Below are 20,552 nucleotides of genomic sequence, written 5' to 3'. Positions count from 1 at the left end.
TCTGTGGCTTAAGTAGTTTCAGCATTTTCCAATTTTACAGCAGTTAAGAAAAATGTTCAACCTATAAAAGAGACAGAAGCAAAGTTCAGGTCCAGTTCCTCCCTGCTCTGTTTATTATTGACTGCTGCCTTCTGCTTCTGCCCTGACCAGTGAATTACATTCATCTTGTTTCCAATGTTCTTATCTGTTTACGTTCCCAGTCTTAAACTTCTAATCTCCTTTTAAACTTCTGTCTTTGGGGCTGTGCTGTCATTGATATCTAGTACATGCCCACCAAATCTCTGTTTACCTTGTACTAGATCCTATTCTTTATTTTTTCATCCATTTAAATGCAATTTTTTTTATTCCATTACATCTGTACTGACAACTGCACTTCTCGCACCTGAGTTTCTGAAATGTCCCTTTTCTTCAGTTAAGGATCCCTCACGCCCTTGGCTATTCAGACCCTTTACTAACAGCATTCCATTTCACAAGCATCCATCACGTCAGCTCCACATCCATATATAACACCTCTTTACTGCCACTAAACAAGTTTTCCTTCCCCTCACAAAATGTCATTGCCCCCAAATGCCCATTATTAGCACCTTTCCATGTGATGCTAACCTTGCCTATTTACCTTGGTGTGATTTAGAAACTAAAGCATTCCTCCCTAGTAAAACTATAATTTACTTTATCCACATGAGTATGATTTATTCATTACTTGTAGTGTAATCTCCTTCATACTGGGACACCAAAGGCAGATTGGAGAATTGAGGTGTCAGTGCTCCATGTCACTTACTGTTTCAATTCTCAGTCTTATTCAGTTCTGATCTCTCTATCCTTGGTCTCCATCACTAGTCAAATGATGCTTGGTGTCAACTCTGGTGACCTCTTTGGCAGGTTGGTTCAGGGCCTTCAATATCAATTTCAACATTCCCATGTTTTTGTTGGTTAAAAAATCATTTTTCTTGGGGATTTTGGATGAGTTTCTTCCACTTCAGTCCTGTGGTTCTGACCTGATTGTTTGGGACCCACAAACTCAATCACAGATGCGGCAGGAGTTGCCAGGTGGATGGGTTGGTGGGAAGGTGCTGTGTCCTTCTGTTGCTAATGCTGGGATCTTGTGTGCTCCTGCCACATGGACCTGAGGTTTTTGGTACCATCCTGATGCTCATTATCAATGTTTGAGTTGTCGTGATTCAGGGATTTCCAGAAACCGGGAGGGATGTTAGGCTTTTTGAAGGAGGTTTTGAGACAATTCCTGAATTATTTCCTTCATTTCACCTGGTAATAATTTCCCATGATAGTTTGAAATAGTGTGTCTATTTCTGGAGTTTGGTGGTAGGGTATGTGAACAACGTTACTGGCCCAGTGTAATTATCACCTCAATGGTGAGGATGTGTGCTTGAGAGAAGAGCTGTTTTACTTAACTTTCCAGTGGATTTGGAGGATTTTATGGAGATGTACTGCTGGAATATTGTGTGCAGTTCTGGTTGCCACACCGTTCGAAGGATGTGATTGCATTGGAGAGGATGCAGAGGAGATTTGCAGCATGTTGCCAAGGATGGAGCATTTCAGCTATGAGGAGAGACTGAATAGGCTTTATTTGTTTTCCTTACAATGTATAAGACTGAGAGGAGAACCTGACTGAGGTGTACAAAATTGTGAGAGGCATAGATAGGATAGGTAGTTGGAAGCTTTTCCCCATAGCAGAGAAGCTTAAAACTAGAGGGCATAGGTTTGGGGAAAGAGCTAACAAGTTGAGAGGGGATTTGAGGACGAATTTTTTTTCACCAGGTGGTGGAATCGGGATCACATTGCCTAAGTGGTGGTGGAGGCAGGGTACTCTCACATTTTGGTATCTAGACAAGCACTTGAATTGCCAAAGCATACGAACTGCTGGTAAATGGGACTAATGATTGGTACATAATGATTGATATAGATAGAGTGAGCTGAAAAGCCTGTTTCTGTGCTGTATGACTCAATGATAGCATTTGTGGTCTCTCTCCAGTGCTTTAAGGAGCCTGCTAAATGGAGTACAAGTCTCAGAAGCATGTAGTAGGCCTAGGATCACAGCTGCCCAGTACACCACGAGTTTTGGGCTGGGTTTGTGATCTTGATCTTCAGACAACCTTTTTCTCAGATGGCCCAAAGCTTTGCTGGTGCATTGAAGATGATGGGTAATTTTGCCTTTACTGAGTGGTGCCAGCAGGGCTAGGTTACTTGAGGATCATTATTTTGCGAATGAGGCCCATCCTCTTGTGTGCTTTGTTTGAATGAATTGATGATGAATTCATCAATTCGAATGTGCGAGCGTTGTCATCATACTGCAACTATCGACCATCAGCAAATAGCTGGGCACAACACTCTATATAGCTCCAGCAGCAGGAGTGGTAGAAAATGCTGGCAATTTTGGAACACTAGGAGGTTGGTCTTCGTCCTTAGTTTCAATCTCCCACCTCTTTCACTTAGCAAATTTTTCATACTTCTCATTCCTGCTTTAGCTTTTGCAGACCTCTCATTTTGTCTCCTGTGCATATTATTTCTACTATTACATTTTTGGATTCCTGTCTTTGCAGATCATTTTTTATCTTGCATTGTGCAAGTTTTTTCTTTTAGTTCCTTCTAGCCTGTTCATTGCAATATCTCACTTCCAAGAACAGTTCATCCCTAAAACTTGTTCTTTTTGCCACAGATGCTGTCTAACTTTCTAAGTGTTTCAAGACTGTTTTGGTTTGTTTTGATTTTTCTTTCATGAAAATAGCAATGTGTGTATTCTGAAATATGAACCATTTCAATAACGGTTTCAAATTCAACAACCACAAAAATCTGACCATTTAAGTACATGGTGCAAGTATGTCAAGCTTTACAGCAAAAGTAAGTTCTGAAATGAATTTTGTGCACTGTCTATTGTACGTGTACGTATGTAAATTCTGAATATACTCTGATAAATCTAACCATCTTTGCCTGGGGATCTGGGTTCCTCCATTCCAACAGCCCTGTCTGTCTAATGGATTTAAAGTTGACTAGACCAAAAATTGTTTAGGGATGAGCTCCATTGCATTCCTGACACTTTTTCTCTCAGCTAATTTTGCCTATTTTTTTCCAGGTCAGGGTTACTAGAGCGTGGCGACATGAGAGACTGCAGGTGCTGGAATCTGGAGCAACAAACAATCTGCTGGAGGAACTCAGTGGGTCGAGCAGCATCTGTGGGAGGAAAGAAATTGTTGACGTTTTGGATCGAAATCCTGCATCAGCCGTGATGCAGGGTTTCAACCTGAAACGTCAACAATTTCTTCCCTCCCACAGATGCTGCATGACCTGCTAAGTTCTCGAGCACATTGTTTGTTACTAAGAGCATGATGTTTATCATCATTTTTCCTGATTTGAGCACAATGCACCAAAACTGCCAGTTAACGTGCAGGCACAATTTCTATTTAAATTAACCTTTAAGCATAGAGCAAAAGGTGGAAGGAGTTTCGTACAAGCATTATCAAGCAAAAAAAAATTGAAGCCAAGGAATATAAGGAGATCTGACTTAAACATTGTCCAGTGAAGGAGGGTTTTTAAAAACCCTTGCAGGATGAAACTGAGATGGTGGCAAGCAGATTTATTGTAGAAAATTCCAGAGATTGAGGTCTTTGCAGCTGAAAGCAAATCCATCAGTACAGATTAATGAGATTTGGGGATGCTCAAGAGGCTAGAATTGGAGGAATACACATAGCTGGGGTAATTTAGAACTAAAGGCAATAGAAGTGGTTGAGGAATTTGAAAAGAAGAATAAGAATTCTAAAACCTAGATGTCATTTAACCATAAGCCAATGTGGGTAAGTGAGCCACTGTGTAAGTTGGGATGTTAAGGGCAGAATTTTGGACGACCTTGATTTTGTGAAGACGAACATGGGAGGCTAGCCTACAGAATTAAAATTGTCAGATTTTGGAATAACAAGGTTATGAATGGAAGTCTCAGCAGTAGATGAAATAAGAAGTTCATGTTACTCTGTGGAAATTGGGAGTCTTGGAGATGTTGTGAATGTGTGGTCCAAAATTCAACCTATGATCAAATTTAACACTAAAGTTGTGAACTGCCTGGTTCAATTTCATATAGTTGCAAGGGACGAGGATGGAAATGGTGACTAGGGTATGGAATGTGACAGACACTGTAGATGGAGTCTTCCCAATATTTAATTGGAGGAAATTTCTCATTGTCTTTGACGTTGGATAAGCAGTCTGACAATGAGACAGTGGAATGGCCGGGACCCAAGCAAAGTGCTGCAGATGCCGGAAATTGAAATAAAAACAAACTACTTTGACGGTTGAATGGGGCAGAAAGTAGATGCTCGGTTGAAAGGATGATGCAGATAAATATTGAAGGGAAGGGAAGTGAAGTTAATTGAGTAGGCAGAGCAAGCATGGGAGTGTAAAGGTCTATGAGAGGAATGCAAGACTAAATTACATTTTACCCTGGCAGAGATTTTAAAATCTTCGCTAACCACAGGTGAGGTCTCAGATGAATGGGGAATAGAAATGTGGTACTTTTATTCAAGAAGGGCCACGTGGATAAGCCTGGTTACTACAGGCCTGTGAGTATAATGTCAGTGGTGGGGAAGTTTGTGGGGAAAAAAAATTAAGGGACAAGATTAATCTACACTTGGAAAGGCTGAGATTAATCAAAAATAGTCAGTGTGACTTTAAGGATAGATCTGTTTGACCAATTTGGTTATGTTTTTTGGAGGAGGTAACAAAATGTGTTGAAGAGGGCAATGCAGTTGATGTAATCCACATGCATTTCAGTAGGACCTTTTGATAAGTTTCCATAAGGGAGTCTGGTCCAGAAGGTTAGAGCCCATGGGATGCCCAGAAAGTGCTAAATTGGATCCAAAATTGGCTTGGTGATAGGAGGCAGAGGGTAATGGTGAAAGGTTGTGTTTATGATTGGAAACCTGTGACTCATAGTGTACCACAGGGATCAGTTTGGGACCCTTACTGTTTGTCATATATATTAACAATTTGGATAGGAATGTAGGAAATATGTGAAAATTGGTTGTGTTGATCGTGAGGAGGATAGTCAAAGGCTATAGGATGATATTAACCAGTTGGTAAGATGGGAGAGCAATGGTGGTTGGAATTTAACCCTGATAAATGTGAGATGATGCATTTTGAGAGATCAAAGCTGTTTCAATACTGGCAGGAGAGAGGATTCCAACAAGGCACTGCAGGCAAGTTGACTATGAATTTGGGAAGCTGCAGCACATGGACACAAGATGGCGGTTGGAACTGGGGTGGTAATTTGCAAGGATGAAAGCTAGTAAAATTTTTGAGTTTGTCTTTATTGCCAACTCCATATTTGCTACCAATCCAGTGCTGCAGCATACCATATTTTTTTTTAAAACTTATTCCTAATGTGGGTGAGACTAATTCTAGGGATGGCGAGTTTGCTATATGAGGGAAGCTTGAGTAAGCTGGGCCTGCATTGTTTAGAATTTGGAAGATTGGGAGAAGATCCCAGAAAATAAAAAATTTTCAGGCTAGATACAAGAAGGATGTTTCCCTTGGCAGACGATTGCAGGACCATTGGGCACAGTTTCAGAACGAGTAGGCCATTTAAGACTGAAACAAGGAGAAACCTTCACCTAGTGGGTGGTGATCCTTTGGGCTCGAGTAAGTGGAAGGGAGTGTGGGAACCAACACTGGGTGAGTCAGATGCAAAAACATCAGGATTTCTGAATAGTTGGACTGTACGTTATTGGAGTGTCACTTCCATTGGTCAGACCACCCTTAATTGTGTATAAAGTTGTTGAATACTGAGGAGCCTTGAATAGAAATGATCCCAAAGCTACAAAATGTCTTGGTCAGAGGCAAATCCACTGACCATGTGTCCCAATCAGAAAATAGTTCTGCATTCAGTGTATCGTGTCAACAAAGCTAAAAAGATTAGGAGGAAAGTTCAGTAAATAATTAGATGAAGCTAAGCTTGGATTTTAAGTGTGTGGATTGTAGGAAGAATTTGTATGATGCAGTGTGCTCTTGGTTCTTGTTAAGGGACAAAAGAAGGGAGATAAATAAAGGAACAAACAATTTGGATAGATTTTTGTAATTAAGAGTTAATATTGAGTGGAAAGGTAAATTTTCCACTTCATAAATCATTGGTGTGACTTCATTTAGAATACTGTTTGCCATTCTGGTTATCACAATGTTAAGGATACAGAAGAGAGCAAGTGGAGTAATTGTGGAATGGAGAGATTGATTAGACTACAGAAAGTAGTAGAGTTATTTTGACTCTTTTAGGTTTGCTCTGCATTCAATATGATTGTGGCTGATCATCCAAACTATGTTTCCACTTTCTCAGTCATCCCTTGATCTCTTCAGCTATAAGAATTGTATCTAACTCCTTGAATTTTTTTTAATGATTTAATAATTTCGTCTGAAGATTGGGAACATGCTCAATTTATATCGCCACCAAAAATTGTTCAGAAGTGATGGGATTTTTGCTTTTAGTATATGAGAAGGGCCACATGAAATTGATCACCTGGTCGAATTTCAGTCTGTGCTTAAAGGACTAAATTCAAATTAATCTGCAAAAACATTACTCCAATGGTCTATGAAATAGGCTTCCAAAGGAGAGCGTGGAAGCAGTTAGTATGTATTCAACTACAAACAAGATAAATTGCTAAGAGAAAATAACATTTTGGAAGGAATTTGATTCCTGTTGCAATACTTGGGAGGAGCAGGTGACTTTGGACCTTTTTACTCATTGTCAGATCAATTTCACTGGTGGTGACTCTGATTGGCTAGCGGTTTCCTAACCATTCTATCATGAGAACCTGAGAAGTAGGGTCAAGTACAAGATGATCAGTCTTTCAAGCCTGATCCACAATCCATGATCATGGCTGACCTTCTACCTCACTGCCATTTTCCTGCTCTTTCCCTTGATACGCTTAATATCTAGAAATCTATCAATCTTTGTTTTAAGTGTACATGACTATTTGAACCTCCATGGATTCACGAGCCTCTGAAGAAATTTTTCCTCATCTCAGTCCTAAATGGAGACTTTATCTGAAACTGACCCATGGCCTTAGACTCCTCAGTGAGGAGAAACATCCTGCCCGTATCCAATCTGTAGAGCCCAATGAGAATTTTCAATAAGATCTTCTCTCATTCTTCTAAATTTAATAGAAGACAGGCCATGTGGACTCTATCTCTCCTCAAATGGCAAATCCACCATCCCTGGAACTAGTCTTGTGCATCTATGCTGCACTTCCTCAGTGGCAAGTATATCAGTTTCTAGGTGAGGAAAACAAAACTATACACAATCCTGCAGGTGCAGTCTCACCAAGGCCCTGTATAATTGCAGTAAGACATCTTTACTCCTGTACTCAAATCCTCACGTAACAAAGGCCATTGGCCAGTTAGATGACAAATGAACAAAATGCTTTGTTTTTTTTTTGTTTCCATGTTTCTGTCAAGAAAAAAACAACCACATACTAAAGAGGAAGTAGGTTGCTCAAAAGAACAACAGGTGATGATTAAAGTAGTGATTACTTTAATGATTAATGAAATTAAGGACATACAAGGAGATATGGATAATGTGTGAACAGAAAGTGTCAATTTTCACCTCCAATTCCATCAGGTAGTTGGGGGAGGTGTGATGGACCAGGAATGGTACAGAAATGGAAGAAGCTGATGTAATAAACACGATGTAGTATCAGGATCCGGAATTTTAAGAGTAAATAGCATATTGATATCCAACTATGGGTTTGAATGTGTTTTCTTTTTAAATAGGACAAGGGGGCTTAAGGCTGTGGGCAGATTCAGAACAGTAAATAGTATTGGGGGAAAAAACCAACACATTAAAATAAAAACAGGAAATGCTAGAAATACGCAACAGATCAGGCTGCATCTTTGGGAAGAGAAACGGAGTTAATGTTTCAGGTTAAAGACCCTTAGTCAGAATTGGGAAGAGAAAAGAAGCTTGTGAAGCTGCAGAGAGTGGGGATGTCTATGATGGGGTAAAACCAGAGTGACCCTGGGGATAAGATGTAAACGAGGTTATCTGGTCAATGAGTGAAATGGGAACAATTAGAGAGTGAGAACATAGACAAAATAATTTACAAAATGCAGTGCACAAAGACATGCATGGCAGGTCAGTCTGCGCATGTCTCCACACCCAGAGGGAAAAAAAGTTTTCTCTTTTTAAAAAAAAGTGGGGGGGAATCAAACATTGAACCAATATCACAGATGGATGACTTGTACAGAAAGAGAAATCAAGTTCCCTCACTGCAGAATTCAATACGGAGTCTGAAGTGGTAGCTCTCAGCGCAATCCCATCCCCCCTACTTGTATCCCTGTAACTCATTCTTTTTCATATGTCAGCAACTTCCCCAAAGCTCCTGCCACTACCCCCACTAGGAGCAATCTACAATTGCCAATCAACCTACCTGCACATCATTGGGAAATGGGAAGGTGCTAGAACATCTGGAGGAAACACAAGATGGCACCCAAGGTCAAACCCTGGTAACTAGAGCTGTGCAGCAGCAATGCCAAATGATGCACCAGTATGTGTCATCCTTTTTTGATTTGTTGCATTAATAAAGAGGTATTTAAATTGGAGGCATGGGGTATTAGAAAACCAATGTAGGTCAGCAAGGGTGACAGTGATAAATGACATGAGCCTAAAGCACAGTTAGTGTAGTTTTGCATGTTGCAATTCAGAGAATAGAAATGGCAGGCTAGCAGGAGTCAGATCTGGACATGATATTAAATGAGAATATTTTTCTAGAAGATGGGTTGAGACTGCAGTGGGTGATATTAATGGAATTTAAAATAAGTTGGGTTTGTGATGGAGAAGGTGTATGTTTGTTAACATCTGAGTTCAGCCTGAGGTGGTGGCTAGGGAGCAGTTTGAAATTAAGTGTATACTGGAAGGATCAGCTTTTCCAGTGTTTAACTAGAAAAAATTGCAGCTTCACTTGTGAAACCTGGTCTCCTTTATTGATTTGCAGTCTGCTCTCCACCCATATAATCCCCTCTCAACTTCACTGTCTCTCTCCTTGCCTCTCTGCATTGGCTAAAAACAATTGATAAAATTGCTTTGGTACTTCTACCACTTTCTTGCCCTCAAATATCTTATAGTAATTGCACTTCAAAAGTAATTGCTTGTAAAGCACTGGGCATCCCAAGGTAGTAAAGGTCATTATGTGAATGCAAAACTTTTTTCCTACCTACTTACTTCCCTGGCTTTTTGCTCTCTCTACTTGCTTAGAAAACTAGATATTAAATGAGCAATCCAGTAACATCAATTGAGGACTGAGAGATTGTGCAGTAGCAGAGCTGGGAGTTTCATTGAGAGCAGATTCAGATGAACAATGTGGACTTGAAGGATGAATAGAAATTATGTGCGAAGTTAATGAAAGTCACCGGAAGCAACATTGCACATAACCAATGTTATAGAAACATTGAGAGGAGGTTGAGGAGAATTGAAATCAATAATGACAGGCAAAGCAGCCATAATTAATGAAAAGAGCAGAGTTAGTGGAGGACCTGTTGAAGTTGACCGCAAGTTCAGTTTTGTAGGGGATCAAGAGATTGGTTGAGTCACTACTTCTTCCTTCAACATCAAACTGACAAGCTGTCCTGATGAGGAATTAGAAATCATTATAAAATCTGATTTGACTTGGGAAACCAAAATTGGTGCTAGAGAGCATCACAAGATTCATGGTTGTTGGGATGAATGTGAAGAATGGTAAGTATCAGGATATTGGAAAACATTGTGACATCTGCATCACTATCTACCTTTGTGGATTTATTTAAACTTTGTGTGAAATATTGCTTCATCCAAATTCCATGCAACCTATCCCATTTGATAAATACTTCATCATCTTGCTTTCTGCTAGTTTTAGATTTGGTAATTATATTCTAATGAAGTGATTTTTTTTTTTCTCTTTCTCACCAATTGCAGACTGCAAACGGCAACGTTGAAGCAAAAGTGGTTTGTTTCTATAGAAGACGAGATATACCAAGCACCCTTATTGGATTAGCAGACAAACATGCGAGTAAGTTTTCACTGCTGCCTTGCTTTATTGCAATCTGCCTTTATGCTAACCAATGTACAATGTTTTTGGACCTACATCTACATGTGGACCAATAATTAAATATAAATGCATGGAACTGAAATGATTTGTTTGTTGGATGGCAGGAGACATCCAGGTATCCAAAAACTGCAAAATGAGACAAGGATGTTAAGTTGACAGTTTTAAATGTTAGCATTTTAAATTGCTGTTTTTTAAACTGAAAGTTGCCATTGTGATGCATTTGAAAATAGATGATAACGCCCTATGATGAATATCCACTCAACATTAGGTAGTGTGAAAGATGGTAAAACTAGTATTCTTGAGAAAGGATGGCAAAGGCATCCTGAGCTGAACAGAAGGGACAGGATGCTAGGAGAGAAAAGCATGCTGCAGGCTGTAGATTAAGTGATTTTTCTTTTTGCATTGTAGCATGGAATATGTTGCTCCAAAATGAATGCTTAGCTTATGTTCAGTAATGTTCAGAAATTGATGTGCTTTTCTTGATAAACTAACCATGCAATGACCAGCTCTTTCATCCACCCTGTTCTGACTTTTCTTGGTTTCCTTTGGCACTCACACCCCTGCAATTCGGAGATAAATATTGGAGGAAGGTATGCTCCAAATTGTCCAATGTTACCTTTGATGTGAAGGGCCTTTAGTTAATTTCTCATATGAAGGTTGATAGCACTCCCTCATTACTGCACAGAATACTTAATTACTCAGGAGACAGTCACACCACTAAATGAAGACTGTCACCTTGACAGCAATGAACACCAAGATTCACAAAAGCAATGATGTAGGTATTTCCATGTTTTGCTTATGACATTGAAGTAACCCAATCAATCCCATTCCCCAAATTATTCCCTTGCAACCTATTCTCTCAAGCACCCTCCTCCCCCTCCCCAGTTTCTCCTGGCACACATCTATCACATCAATTCCATGTTATGTAACCAATTCACCGAACAACCAGCATGTATTTGGGATGTGAGAGGGTACTCAGAGCAAACCCAGGCAGTGACGGGGGAAATGTGCAAACTCTGCACAAACAAGTCACAATCAAGATCAGGACCCTGGAGCTGTGTGACAGTTGCACTACCTGAAGCATCACTGTGCCCCTCCCCCAAGTAATGGCAAGACAGGATTTTAAACTGAGCAGTTGGTTGATTATGGTGTTAACAGTCTTGGATATGGTTTCCTGTGATGATTTGTTAAATTGCAACATACTGAATATGTGCAGTCGCTTCATCGATTTTTAAAGACCCCCATCCAAAAGGCCAACCTATCATTTCTCTTTCCATAATCAATAGGCTGCTATACCTAGTTCTAACTTCTCTTTTAGATTGACAGAAATGCTCTCTAATTCTTTCCCAGTGTAATTTAAATCGATTGCTCTTTGAATTGAGTAGTTTTATGCCATCCTGTATTCCACTTTTGTAAATGATGCTTGCATTCATCAGAAATATGTGTTTCCTCATCTTCTTCCCTTTGCTCCTCTCCTAAAGGGGTTGTCTGTTACTAGATGTGGTCCTTTTGTGGCTTAATCCAAAATGACCATTGTTCATGTAGAAGTCTGAATGCTGCGAATTGGGAGCTATTTAATTCTTGAAGTCATGCCAGCTAAAGTGAATGCAACCTACACTGAACGCAGCAACTACTTTCCAGGGGAGATAGAAATATGGGAACTGATTAAAGATCATCTAGCTGGTCAAGTCTGTTCTTTCAATCATTGAGATAAATATATAATCTGGCCTCTAACACTGTTTGGCTTTGCCCCATGTGCCTTAATACCCTTGCTTAACAAAAATCTATCAATGTAAGATTTTTGTGTTTTTTTTCCCCAGTGTTATGGTGCTGAACTGTTATTGCTTTTAATAAAGGAAAATAACAAAATTGAAGGGTGGACGATCAAATGAGATGGAAAGAGATGAGCAATGGAGTCAGAGGGGACACTGGCTGATTGTAATTTGTGATATTGTGCTCAGTAGTAGTGAGTACAGATTCAAAAGTAGCCTCCAAAAAGGAAATTGGAAAAATACTTGGAATGGGGAAAAAAAGTTGTATGAGAATGGAACTAAATGACATTTGATTTAGCATAAACAGCTGTTTGTGAAGTGTTTTCTAATTTCTCTCTTGAAAGGTCTGCCCCTTAGTCTTGGAGTCCCCAACCAGAAGAATCTCTGTAAACCTTGTAATTTCCACAACACCTTGAAAACTTCAAATGCTGAGCGAGTAAATAATAATATGGCACATAGAATACATTGTGGAAAATTGAGTTTATCCAGTTCAGTGGAAAATACAGAAATGCTCAGTACTTCTGTATGAATTGGAAAATCTTGATGTTCATCGGTTCTTTGTACCCAAATCATTGAAAGCTGCCATGCAGATACAGCAAGCAATTAGGAAGACAAATGGTTTATTTCAAGAGGGTTTCAGTACATAAGAAAAGATGTCTTCTGCAATTATATAGGGCCTAAGGGAGATCACACCTGGAGTGTTGTGCAGAGTTTTGGTCTCATTACTAAAGAGGAGTATACTGTATATAGAGGAAAGGCAGTAAAGATTCACTGATCAGGTTCCACGGATGGTGGGTCGGTCATGTGAGGAGTGACTGAGTAGGCTGGGTGTCTATTCTTTGTAGGTTAGAAAAATTGAGAGGTGATCTCATTGATGTAGAAAATATTTAGAAGGCTAAACAGGGTCCAAGTGAGGAGGATATTTCCTCTGACTGAAGTGTCCAGAACAAGAGGCCTGTAGTGTTGAGATAAAAGCAAGGCATTTGGGACTGAGATGAACAAACCTTTTTTCAGTCAGAGGGTTATGAATTTGTGGAATTCTCTACCGCAAAGTGCCCGACATGGTGTGTATGCAAAGGTCAGTTAGTCCCTTCTGCTGCAGTTTTCTGTGTTTTTAAGGAGTGTAGAAGGACGGCGTCATAGTCTTAAAATTAAGGGTGAAGTCATTTAGGACTGAAATTTCTAAACTCAAAAGGGTGGTGGATTTTTGGAATCCTCTATGCCAGAGGCCTAAGGAAGCTTTGTCATTTATTGTATTCGGAACTTAGATCGGTACATTTTGGAATTAAAAAGGACCATGGGATATCGGGATAAAGCAGGTAAATGGTGTTGAAGTAAACAATCAGCTGTGATCTTTTTGAATGGTGGAGCAGGCTTGAGGGGCTAGATGGCCTACTATTTTTTGTATTCTGAAATCACTCAACTTTCCAAATACTAAGGATTGTAACTTTCGTTTGTGTAATTTCTCTTTGAAACCTTACTATTGAAGTCCGATGTTGTTAAATTGATGCTCCGTGCTCTCCAAGGCTAATATGTCTTTAGTAAAGGGTAGTAAGCTGTGATCTTATGAGGGTTAAGGTGCAATTAGTGATCAGGCCAGCTGGAGCTATAGGATCACTTAATGGCACTGCGTGTTTTAACTGGTTCTAGTACATGTTCTCATTGCCAACTGTCTACAGTGGACTTCAGGGAGAGGGGAGGTGGGAGGGAATGAAATGGTTAAATCAATAATTTGTGAAAGTGTCAGTTTTCTTGTACTTGGAACTATAACAGGTGATGTTGGTGAACATCGAGAAATGTAGGAGCCCTGGAAATGGGGTGGGGGTGTGGTTGTTCTTGATTAACTCTGGTTATGGAAGTGAATATTATTCCCGAAACCATTCTGAGAACATGAAAGGGAGATGAACAAAATCTCACCCAGTTAAATGGACTTGTTCTCCTTGGGATGCTGAGGCAGCTTAGGGTTTGTGTGACACAGTTGCTGTCATATTCTGCAAGGTTTAACCAAGGAAAAACATTCTTCTGGGTTGTATATTCTGGTGTCCCCTTAACAAAGGCTATGATGTGAGTTTTTTTTTACCTTATCTGCACGATAATGACTTCTGTCGGATGGCCTGGACTGGGTCACATGATGCACTGCTTGTTTTTGGGCCATAAAGCAGCAGGTTTGCCTACCATCTACCATTTTATATTGTCTTTTGTGTTGGTTGAAATATTCAACATTTCTTCAGCCTGGTTTCTGAGAAATTCTTGAACAGCTCACACTGCCTTAATAGAAAGCTTGGATTTAACCCTATGTAGCCCAGATTTCCCTAATTTGAATGCTGCTGCTGCTTCTCATTGTCTTGCACTTTGTACAGCAGGCTTCATGATTTCAGGTTCAAGCTACCCACTGGAAGTGTGATTGCTCATTTTGGCTTACTGGGGGCAGATTTAAGATTGCTGCAGTTTTCTGCTGTTGTCAATTTTTATGTGCCATTCTTCAGTATTTTTTCATCAGTACTGCACTTTTGTCAGGAACTGCATCAAACCTATCACTGAAATGCATCTTGGTTGATTTTTGTTTTCCTCTGCTTAATCCTTGGATTACACAAAAGGCTTATTTAATTTAAGACACTTTATTTCAGTTTGAGGGGCATTGTCACAAGTTTTGTTTGACTATAGGCAAAGTAGGCCAAATGGCCACTGCCTAAATTCTAAAGTTGGATAATAAGGAAATAAATAAAAATATATATGTATTCAAGGGATGTGGGCTTCACAGCCTGAACAAGCATTTAATTACCTGTCCCTAGTTGCCCTTGAAAAGGTGGTGGTGAGCTGCGATCCTTGAGGTGCGGGTATACCCACAATACTGTTAGGGAGAGAGTTCCATGATTTTAACCCAGCAATGAAGAAATGGCGATTATATTTTTAAGTCAGGACGATGTGTGGCTTGGAGGGCAACTTTGTTGGTGGTGTTCTTGTGCTGTTCCTGCCCCTGTTCTTCTAGCTGGTAGAGGTCATGGGTTTTGAAGGTGCTGTCTAAGGATACTTGGTGAGTTGCTGCTTGCATTCTGTAGGCAGTGCAAACTGCTGCTACTGTGCATTGGTGTTGGAATGAGTTAATTGTTATGGATGGGTCGTATATCAAGCAGGCTGCTACGTCTTGTTTGGTGTTGGGCACCTTGAGTGTTGAAGCTGCACTCATCCAGGCAAGTGGAGAGTATTCCATCACACTCCTGACTTGAGCCTTGTAGATAGTGGACAGGCTTTGGGGAGTTAGGATGCAAATTTCTTGCTGCAGGATTCATAGCCTCTGACCTGCTCTTGTAGCCACATTGTGTATATGACTATTACAATTCAGTTTCTAGCTAATAGTAATCCTCAGGCTATTGATATGGGGATTCAGTGATGGTAATGCCATTGAATGTCGGGGTGATGGCTGGATTTTCTCTTGTTGGATATCATTATTGCCTGGCACTTGTGTGGCATGAATGTTACTTGCCATCTATCAGCCCAAGCCTGGATATTGTCCAGGTCTTGCTGCATTTGGTTGTATCTGAGGAGTTGCATTGTGCTGAATGCTGTGCAATCATCAGCAAACGTCCCTACTTCTGACGTTATGAGTGAAGGAAGGTCATTGATGCAGCAGCTGAAGATCCTGCAGAGATGATCAACTCCAACTTCCACAACCATCTTCCTTTGTGCTAGGTATGATTCCAAGCAGCAGAGGGTTACATAGGCAGTATATGCACCCCTTCCCCCCCCCCCCCCCCAACAAACAATTCCCATTGATTCCTTGATTCCATACTCCCATCAATTGCTGCCTTGATGTTGAGGGCAGTTGTTCTCACTTCACATCTGGAGTTCAACTCTTCTGTCCATGTTTGACCGAAGGCTGTAATGAGCTGAGTGACTTTGGTGGAACCCAAAATAAGCCCTTTTTAAACCTGTGCTGTTCTAATGGAAGTGCCTTTCAGATTGAGGTCCTTTCTATCATTGTGGTTGGCCTCTGCAGAGAAGCAAAATCACGGCTAATATTACTCCCTCAAACACCATTGCTTAAGCAGATTATCTTGTCATTTTTACATCACTATTTGCGAGATGTTGTTTTGCACAAATTGCTCCCTACTTTGCAACAACTGACCATAGTTCAAAGGGCTGTTGATTGGGCAGTAAAGCACCTTGATGTCCTGCAGTTATGCAAGATGTGGCATAAAGAGGAGTCTTACTCTAATTTTCTTTGCTCCAATTATTGCTTTGTATGGATAAGAAACAAAATGCACTCCAATGAATTCTCCTTCTATTATTTTCTGAATTATTGGAGCCAACTGTGGTGGGTCCTTTTCCTAAGACAAACCAGAGACGGGTCCTGAAGCCCTGCATGTCAATAAATATTATAAAGGTGATTCCCACTGTAACCTCTGACTTGCTCTCTGACAACAATAGCTCCTTCTGTTTATTTTTTTGTCTTTAATGCAGTAGAAAACATTTTAAAATACTTCATAGGGTTGGAAGTGTGGGGGGAGAGGAGATCTGAGCCACAGGGAAGATGACTAAAGAGGTCAGTTTTTAGGAATGTCTTAAAGGAGGCAAGGGAGGCAGAGAGATTTTGGGAGGCAATTTGTGGTTAGTTCCTTGGTAGCCAGTGGTAGTGCAATTAAATTCATGAATGCACAAGAGTCCTGAAATGGAAGAGTACAGATAGGACAGATATTTAAGAGTTAGAAAGGGGCAAATTAAGAGGGAGCAGGGAATGAAATTGCGGGAAGTAACAAAACAAAGATGGGAATTTTAAAATCAAGATAGCACAAAGGGAATATTTCTGATACAGTGAGAGTAAGTGGGCTAAATGTTTTACTGCAGTGAAGATGTTACATAAATTGAAGTGTTCTTTTAGCTTTGTCATTTCCTCATTCTTCTCTTGGGCCTGCATTCCAGTTCTGAAATGGTTTTATGTTGAAGCCGTTATGTACTTTGGTGATGTAGAGTCTTAACTAACCAAATTTAGCCATAAATTTCAAACCCAATCAGTAGTATACCATTTGTCATTTACACACAATCATCTCGATGCCTCCCTAATCCTAACACAATAACCTTTGTACTCTTTCAATAACCTATGTACATACTGTATCTGAGTCTTTGATAAGAAATGAGGTTGAGGAAAAAACTTGCGTGTATGGAAGCTTCCTACTTGTTGTGGAATGGTTACTGGATTGAAATGGTTAATTGATTTTTCATTGCTGTAATTGGCACATAAAAGGGTGAAGAAAAGCTGTAAGTGAGTGAGGCTGGAACTTTGCCCTTCCTAGATTACATCCTGCGGATTACGATCATGCTGGGGTTTGTGCAGAGTGAGCCCTCTACAGAGTTGGGCCGGGGGACCACAGTAATGTGGCAGGAGAAGCAATTTGATTAACAGCTTCTGATGCCATTTAGTTTCTTTCATTAGTGAGGAAGCTTTGTTTTTCTATAGTATTATTTGCTTTGTTTTACCCATAATTGCAGTGTTCATAGGGACAGTGAGTTTAAATTGTGTCACCACTGTTATGTGCTACCTGCTTCTAGCAAAGCTTTTTCTTAAACGACACTATAAAAGTTGGTTTTGGTGTAGAGATCTGGAACTCTCTGGTCACTTGTCAATTGTGTGTTTCCGTACGCCTGGTTCTGCCTGCTCAACATGGCTGCCTGGAGGCCCTGTGGGCAGCTGGTGCTGTTGTTCAAAGTGAACAGAGAAGCTTATTCTGTTGTTCTTATTGAGTTCCCTTTGATTACACAGGCAGAAATCACGTGATAATGTCTCTAGAGTTTCAGAGAAAGACCTGGCAGTTTGCCAGTCAGTTTGGCAGGACTGGCTTGGCTTCTGATAGATTAAAAACTGCATGAAAACAACCTTATAAACTACCTTTGCCTTTTGTGAAAAGAAAGCTTACAGTTTAGTAGGAGGAGTGAGTGACTGCTAGAGCAATGTGCACCACTAAGCTCCTTTGGGTGCCAGTTGAAAGGAGGGCCAGTAGAAACTTCCGTTTTATTGCCTTGAGCTCCTTACCTTGTACAAATCCAACTGCATTACGGGTTAGCCACTTGATGTGTTTTGTTTTCTCTCTGAAGAGTAAAAGCTAGGTCTAGGTGGTTCAAAAGTCCTAGGAGAATGGACCATTTCCATTTAATGGATTGATCCATTTGAAACTACCCATGCAAAATCTAATTTGTATTACTTCCAGTTTTCTGTCCTTAAAATGCATTGTTTCTGGAGTCTATGGAGACTGGAGGCCTACACTTTAACCAAGTAACTATCATGTGTGACCCTTATCAGTGAGTGTCTGTAGTTTGTGCAACCTTGAATAAAGTCTCCATGAGCTATATAGGAACAGCAAACCTGACCATTCGACTAAAGAAATTTGGTTTGTCCCCTTTGACTCTGGATGTATCACGGCTTGGTACAGCAACTGCTCTGCCCAGGACTGCAAGAAACTGCAGAAAGTTGTAGACACAGCCCAGCGCATCATGGACACCAGCCTCCCCTCCCTGGACTCTTGTCTTTGCCTTGCTGTCTTGGTGAAGCAGCCAGCATAATCAAAGACCCCTCGCACCCAGGACATTCTCTCTTCTTTCCTCTTCCATCAGGTAGAAGATACAGGAGCCCGAGGGCACGTACCACCAGGCTTAAGGACAGCTTCTACCCTACTGTGATAAGACTATTGAACGGTTCCCTTATGCAATGAATGGACTATGACCTCACGATCTACCTTGTTGTGACCTTGCACCTTATTGCACTGCACTTTCTCTGTAGCTGTGACACTTTACTCTGTACTGTTGTTGTTTTTAACCTGTACTACCTCAATGCACTCTGTACTAACTCAATGTAACTGCACTGTGTAATGAATTGACCTGTACAATAGGTATGCAAGACAAGTTTTTCCACTGTACCTCGGTACAAGTGACAATAATAAACCAATACCAATAATTTTATAACCTGCACCCCACCCCACCCATAAACATAAGCAGATTGAGAAGTTTCTTGGTATTGCAATACGCATGGGAGCTTTTTCCGAAAAGGCTATCCTCAGAGCTTATCTAAGTTTTCAATTTAAATTCTTTAACTTGATTTTGAACCACTGTTAAATATGTATTTTTTAAAAAAATTCTTCAAGTACATGCTGTCAGACCACCAGAGTAAGTTGAGGCTTTCCTGTGGAATTACTTGTACTTTTGAGTCAGAGCACACAAATTCAAGTTTGATTATAGTAAAGTACAAAACCAGAGTTTTCGCTAACTAGCAGATAAAATTAGGTGTTTCGTCATTCATTAATTGTTAACTTCTTGCTGACTCGTGCAGGTCAAGAGTTGGATAATTGTGATCCAACACTACCGGCTGAAGTCCCAGATGTTCCACAAGAAACACTGCCTAAAGCTGGTAAGTGAACATCAGCTTTAACAACTTGTCCTCTGCTCTTCTCAGTTTGCGTGTAGGTGGTTTCTCCTGAGCACCCAAGGATAAAGTTGCATTTCGAGTGACAACATTTTCTTATGCTCTGAACCAAAAGAGCAGACTATAATGCTGAATCTGCAGAAATGGCACAGTGCATCTGTGTAATAAAAATCTGCATAATGGGATTCTGTTCTTGTCAAGTTCTGTGGGGAATTTGTATCACTTTAGAATTAATGCAGCATAGATCTGGTAGTTGGGCTTCTGTGGGTAACCCTTCTGGATCTCTGTAGTTACTGCTTCTCTTTTTCTGTAAATCCACCTCAAGTACTTGTAATAATTCTGGCCTTTTTTGTTCATGTTCACCTGGTGTTTGCAAGACCTTGTCATTTAAGCCTGCATTTGAGGACACAGTGCAAAAATGCCACCTCGTCCAAGTGTTCCTTGTCCTCTAGCATAAGGACCATAGTTTCCTTGTACTTCCTTAATGACTTTGTCTTTTACTGATGCAGGCTGGCTCAAAAACATTAAACTGTTTTCTGTCGCCCTGTCATGTGGTCCACCTTCCAATGGGAATAAACTTATACAGTTTAAGGAAGCACTGACCTGTTTTAACCTGGGCTAAAGTCACAGTTAACCTTAGTTTCTTATTTTCTTTCTTTTGGTGTACAGTATAAATGTGCTGTTTCTTTTGTATCATGGCTATAGTGGGAAGAGTCGGTGTGAACAACAGACCTATAGCTGCTTTTTGCTTGAGTGCCTATTTTGCAGGCCGCACCCCAAACTTTTTCTATCAGCGTTTTTACTGCTGGAATTAAAATTGGATTATTAGCAAAATGTAAATGCTTAAGGGCTAAATATAAGAAGGAAGTTGTTCTTCATTTGATGGATTATTGATCAAGACAGTGTTTCTGGGCAACCAGAATGATGCTGATATAAAAGGGTTAAATTATGAAGGCAGGTGACCCATACTTGGCCTATATTTCCTTGATTTCAAAGGGTTGAGAAGTGACCTGGTTTAAATGTTACAAGGATTAGTTAGATTAGCAATGGAAAACTATGTCTCCAGTGGGGAGTCAAAGCCAAGCTGCCTTAAGAATGAAATAGGGAAGCACTTTGTTTTGCAAGAAATCTGAAATCTGCTTCAGTAGCCTACACTATGCCTCAGAATGTGTGTGGTAGATTTTCATTGATTAAATATATTGAGATATCAAGTTGAAGTGGCCATCAATCATCATCTGTTTGATTAATGGATAGGCTTCCAAGAACTGAGCAGCCACCTTCTGTTCGCCAAATCTCTGA

General features: G+C 40.3%; 1 protein-coding gene across 3 annotated transcripts in view; it reads left to right on the top strand.

Annotated features, from left to right (window-relative positions):
• LOC127586352 (metastasis-associated protein MTA1-like) overlaps positions 1–20,552 on the top strand; it is a 107,457-nt gene that overhangs the window by 34,771 nt on the left and 52,134 nt on the right. For all 3 annotated transcript variants that reach the window (XM_052044243.1, XM_052044242.1, XM_052044240.1), the window contains exons 3-4: positions 9,938–10,031; positions 19,161–19,238. In XM_052044243.1, the coding sequence (XP_051900203.1) occupies positions 9,938–10,031; positions 19,161–19,238 (172 nt within the window). The remainder of the gene's footprint in view (positions 1–9,937; positions 10,032–19,160; positions 19,239–20,552) is intronic.

Source organism: Pristis pectinata, chromosome 35, assembly GCF_009764475.1.
Source record: "Pristis pectinata isolate sPriPec2 chromosome 35, sPriPec2.1.pri, whole genome shotgun sequence".
In the NCBI taxonomy this organism is placed as follows: Eukaryota; Metazoa; Chordata; class Chondrichthyes; order Rhinopristiformes; family Pristidae; genus Pristis; species Pristis pectinata.
The sequence above is the reverse complement of the archived record's forward strand: the minus strand, read 5'-3'. Positions and strand labels throughout refer to the sequence as shown.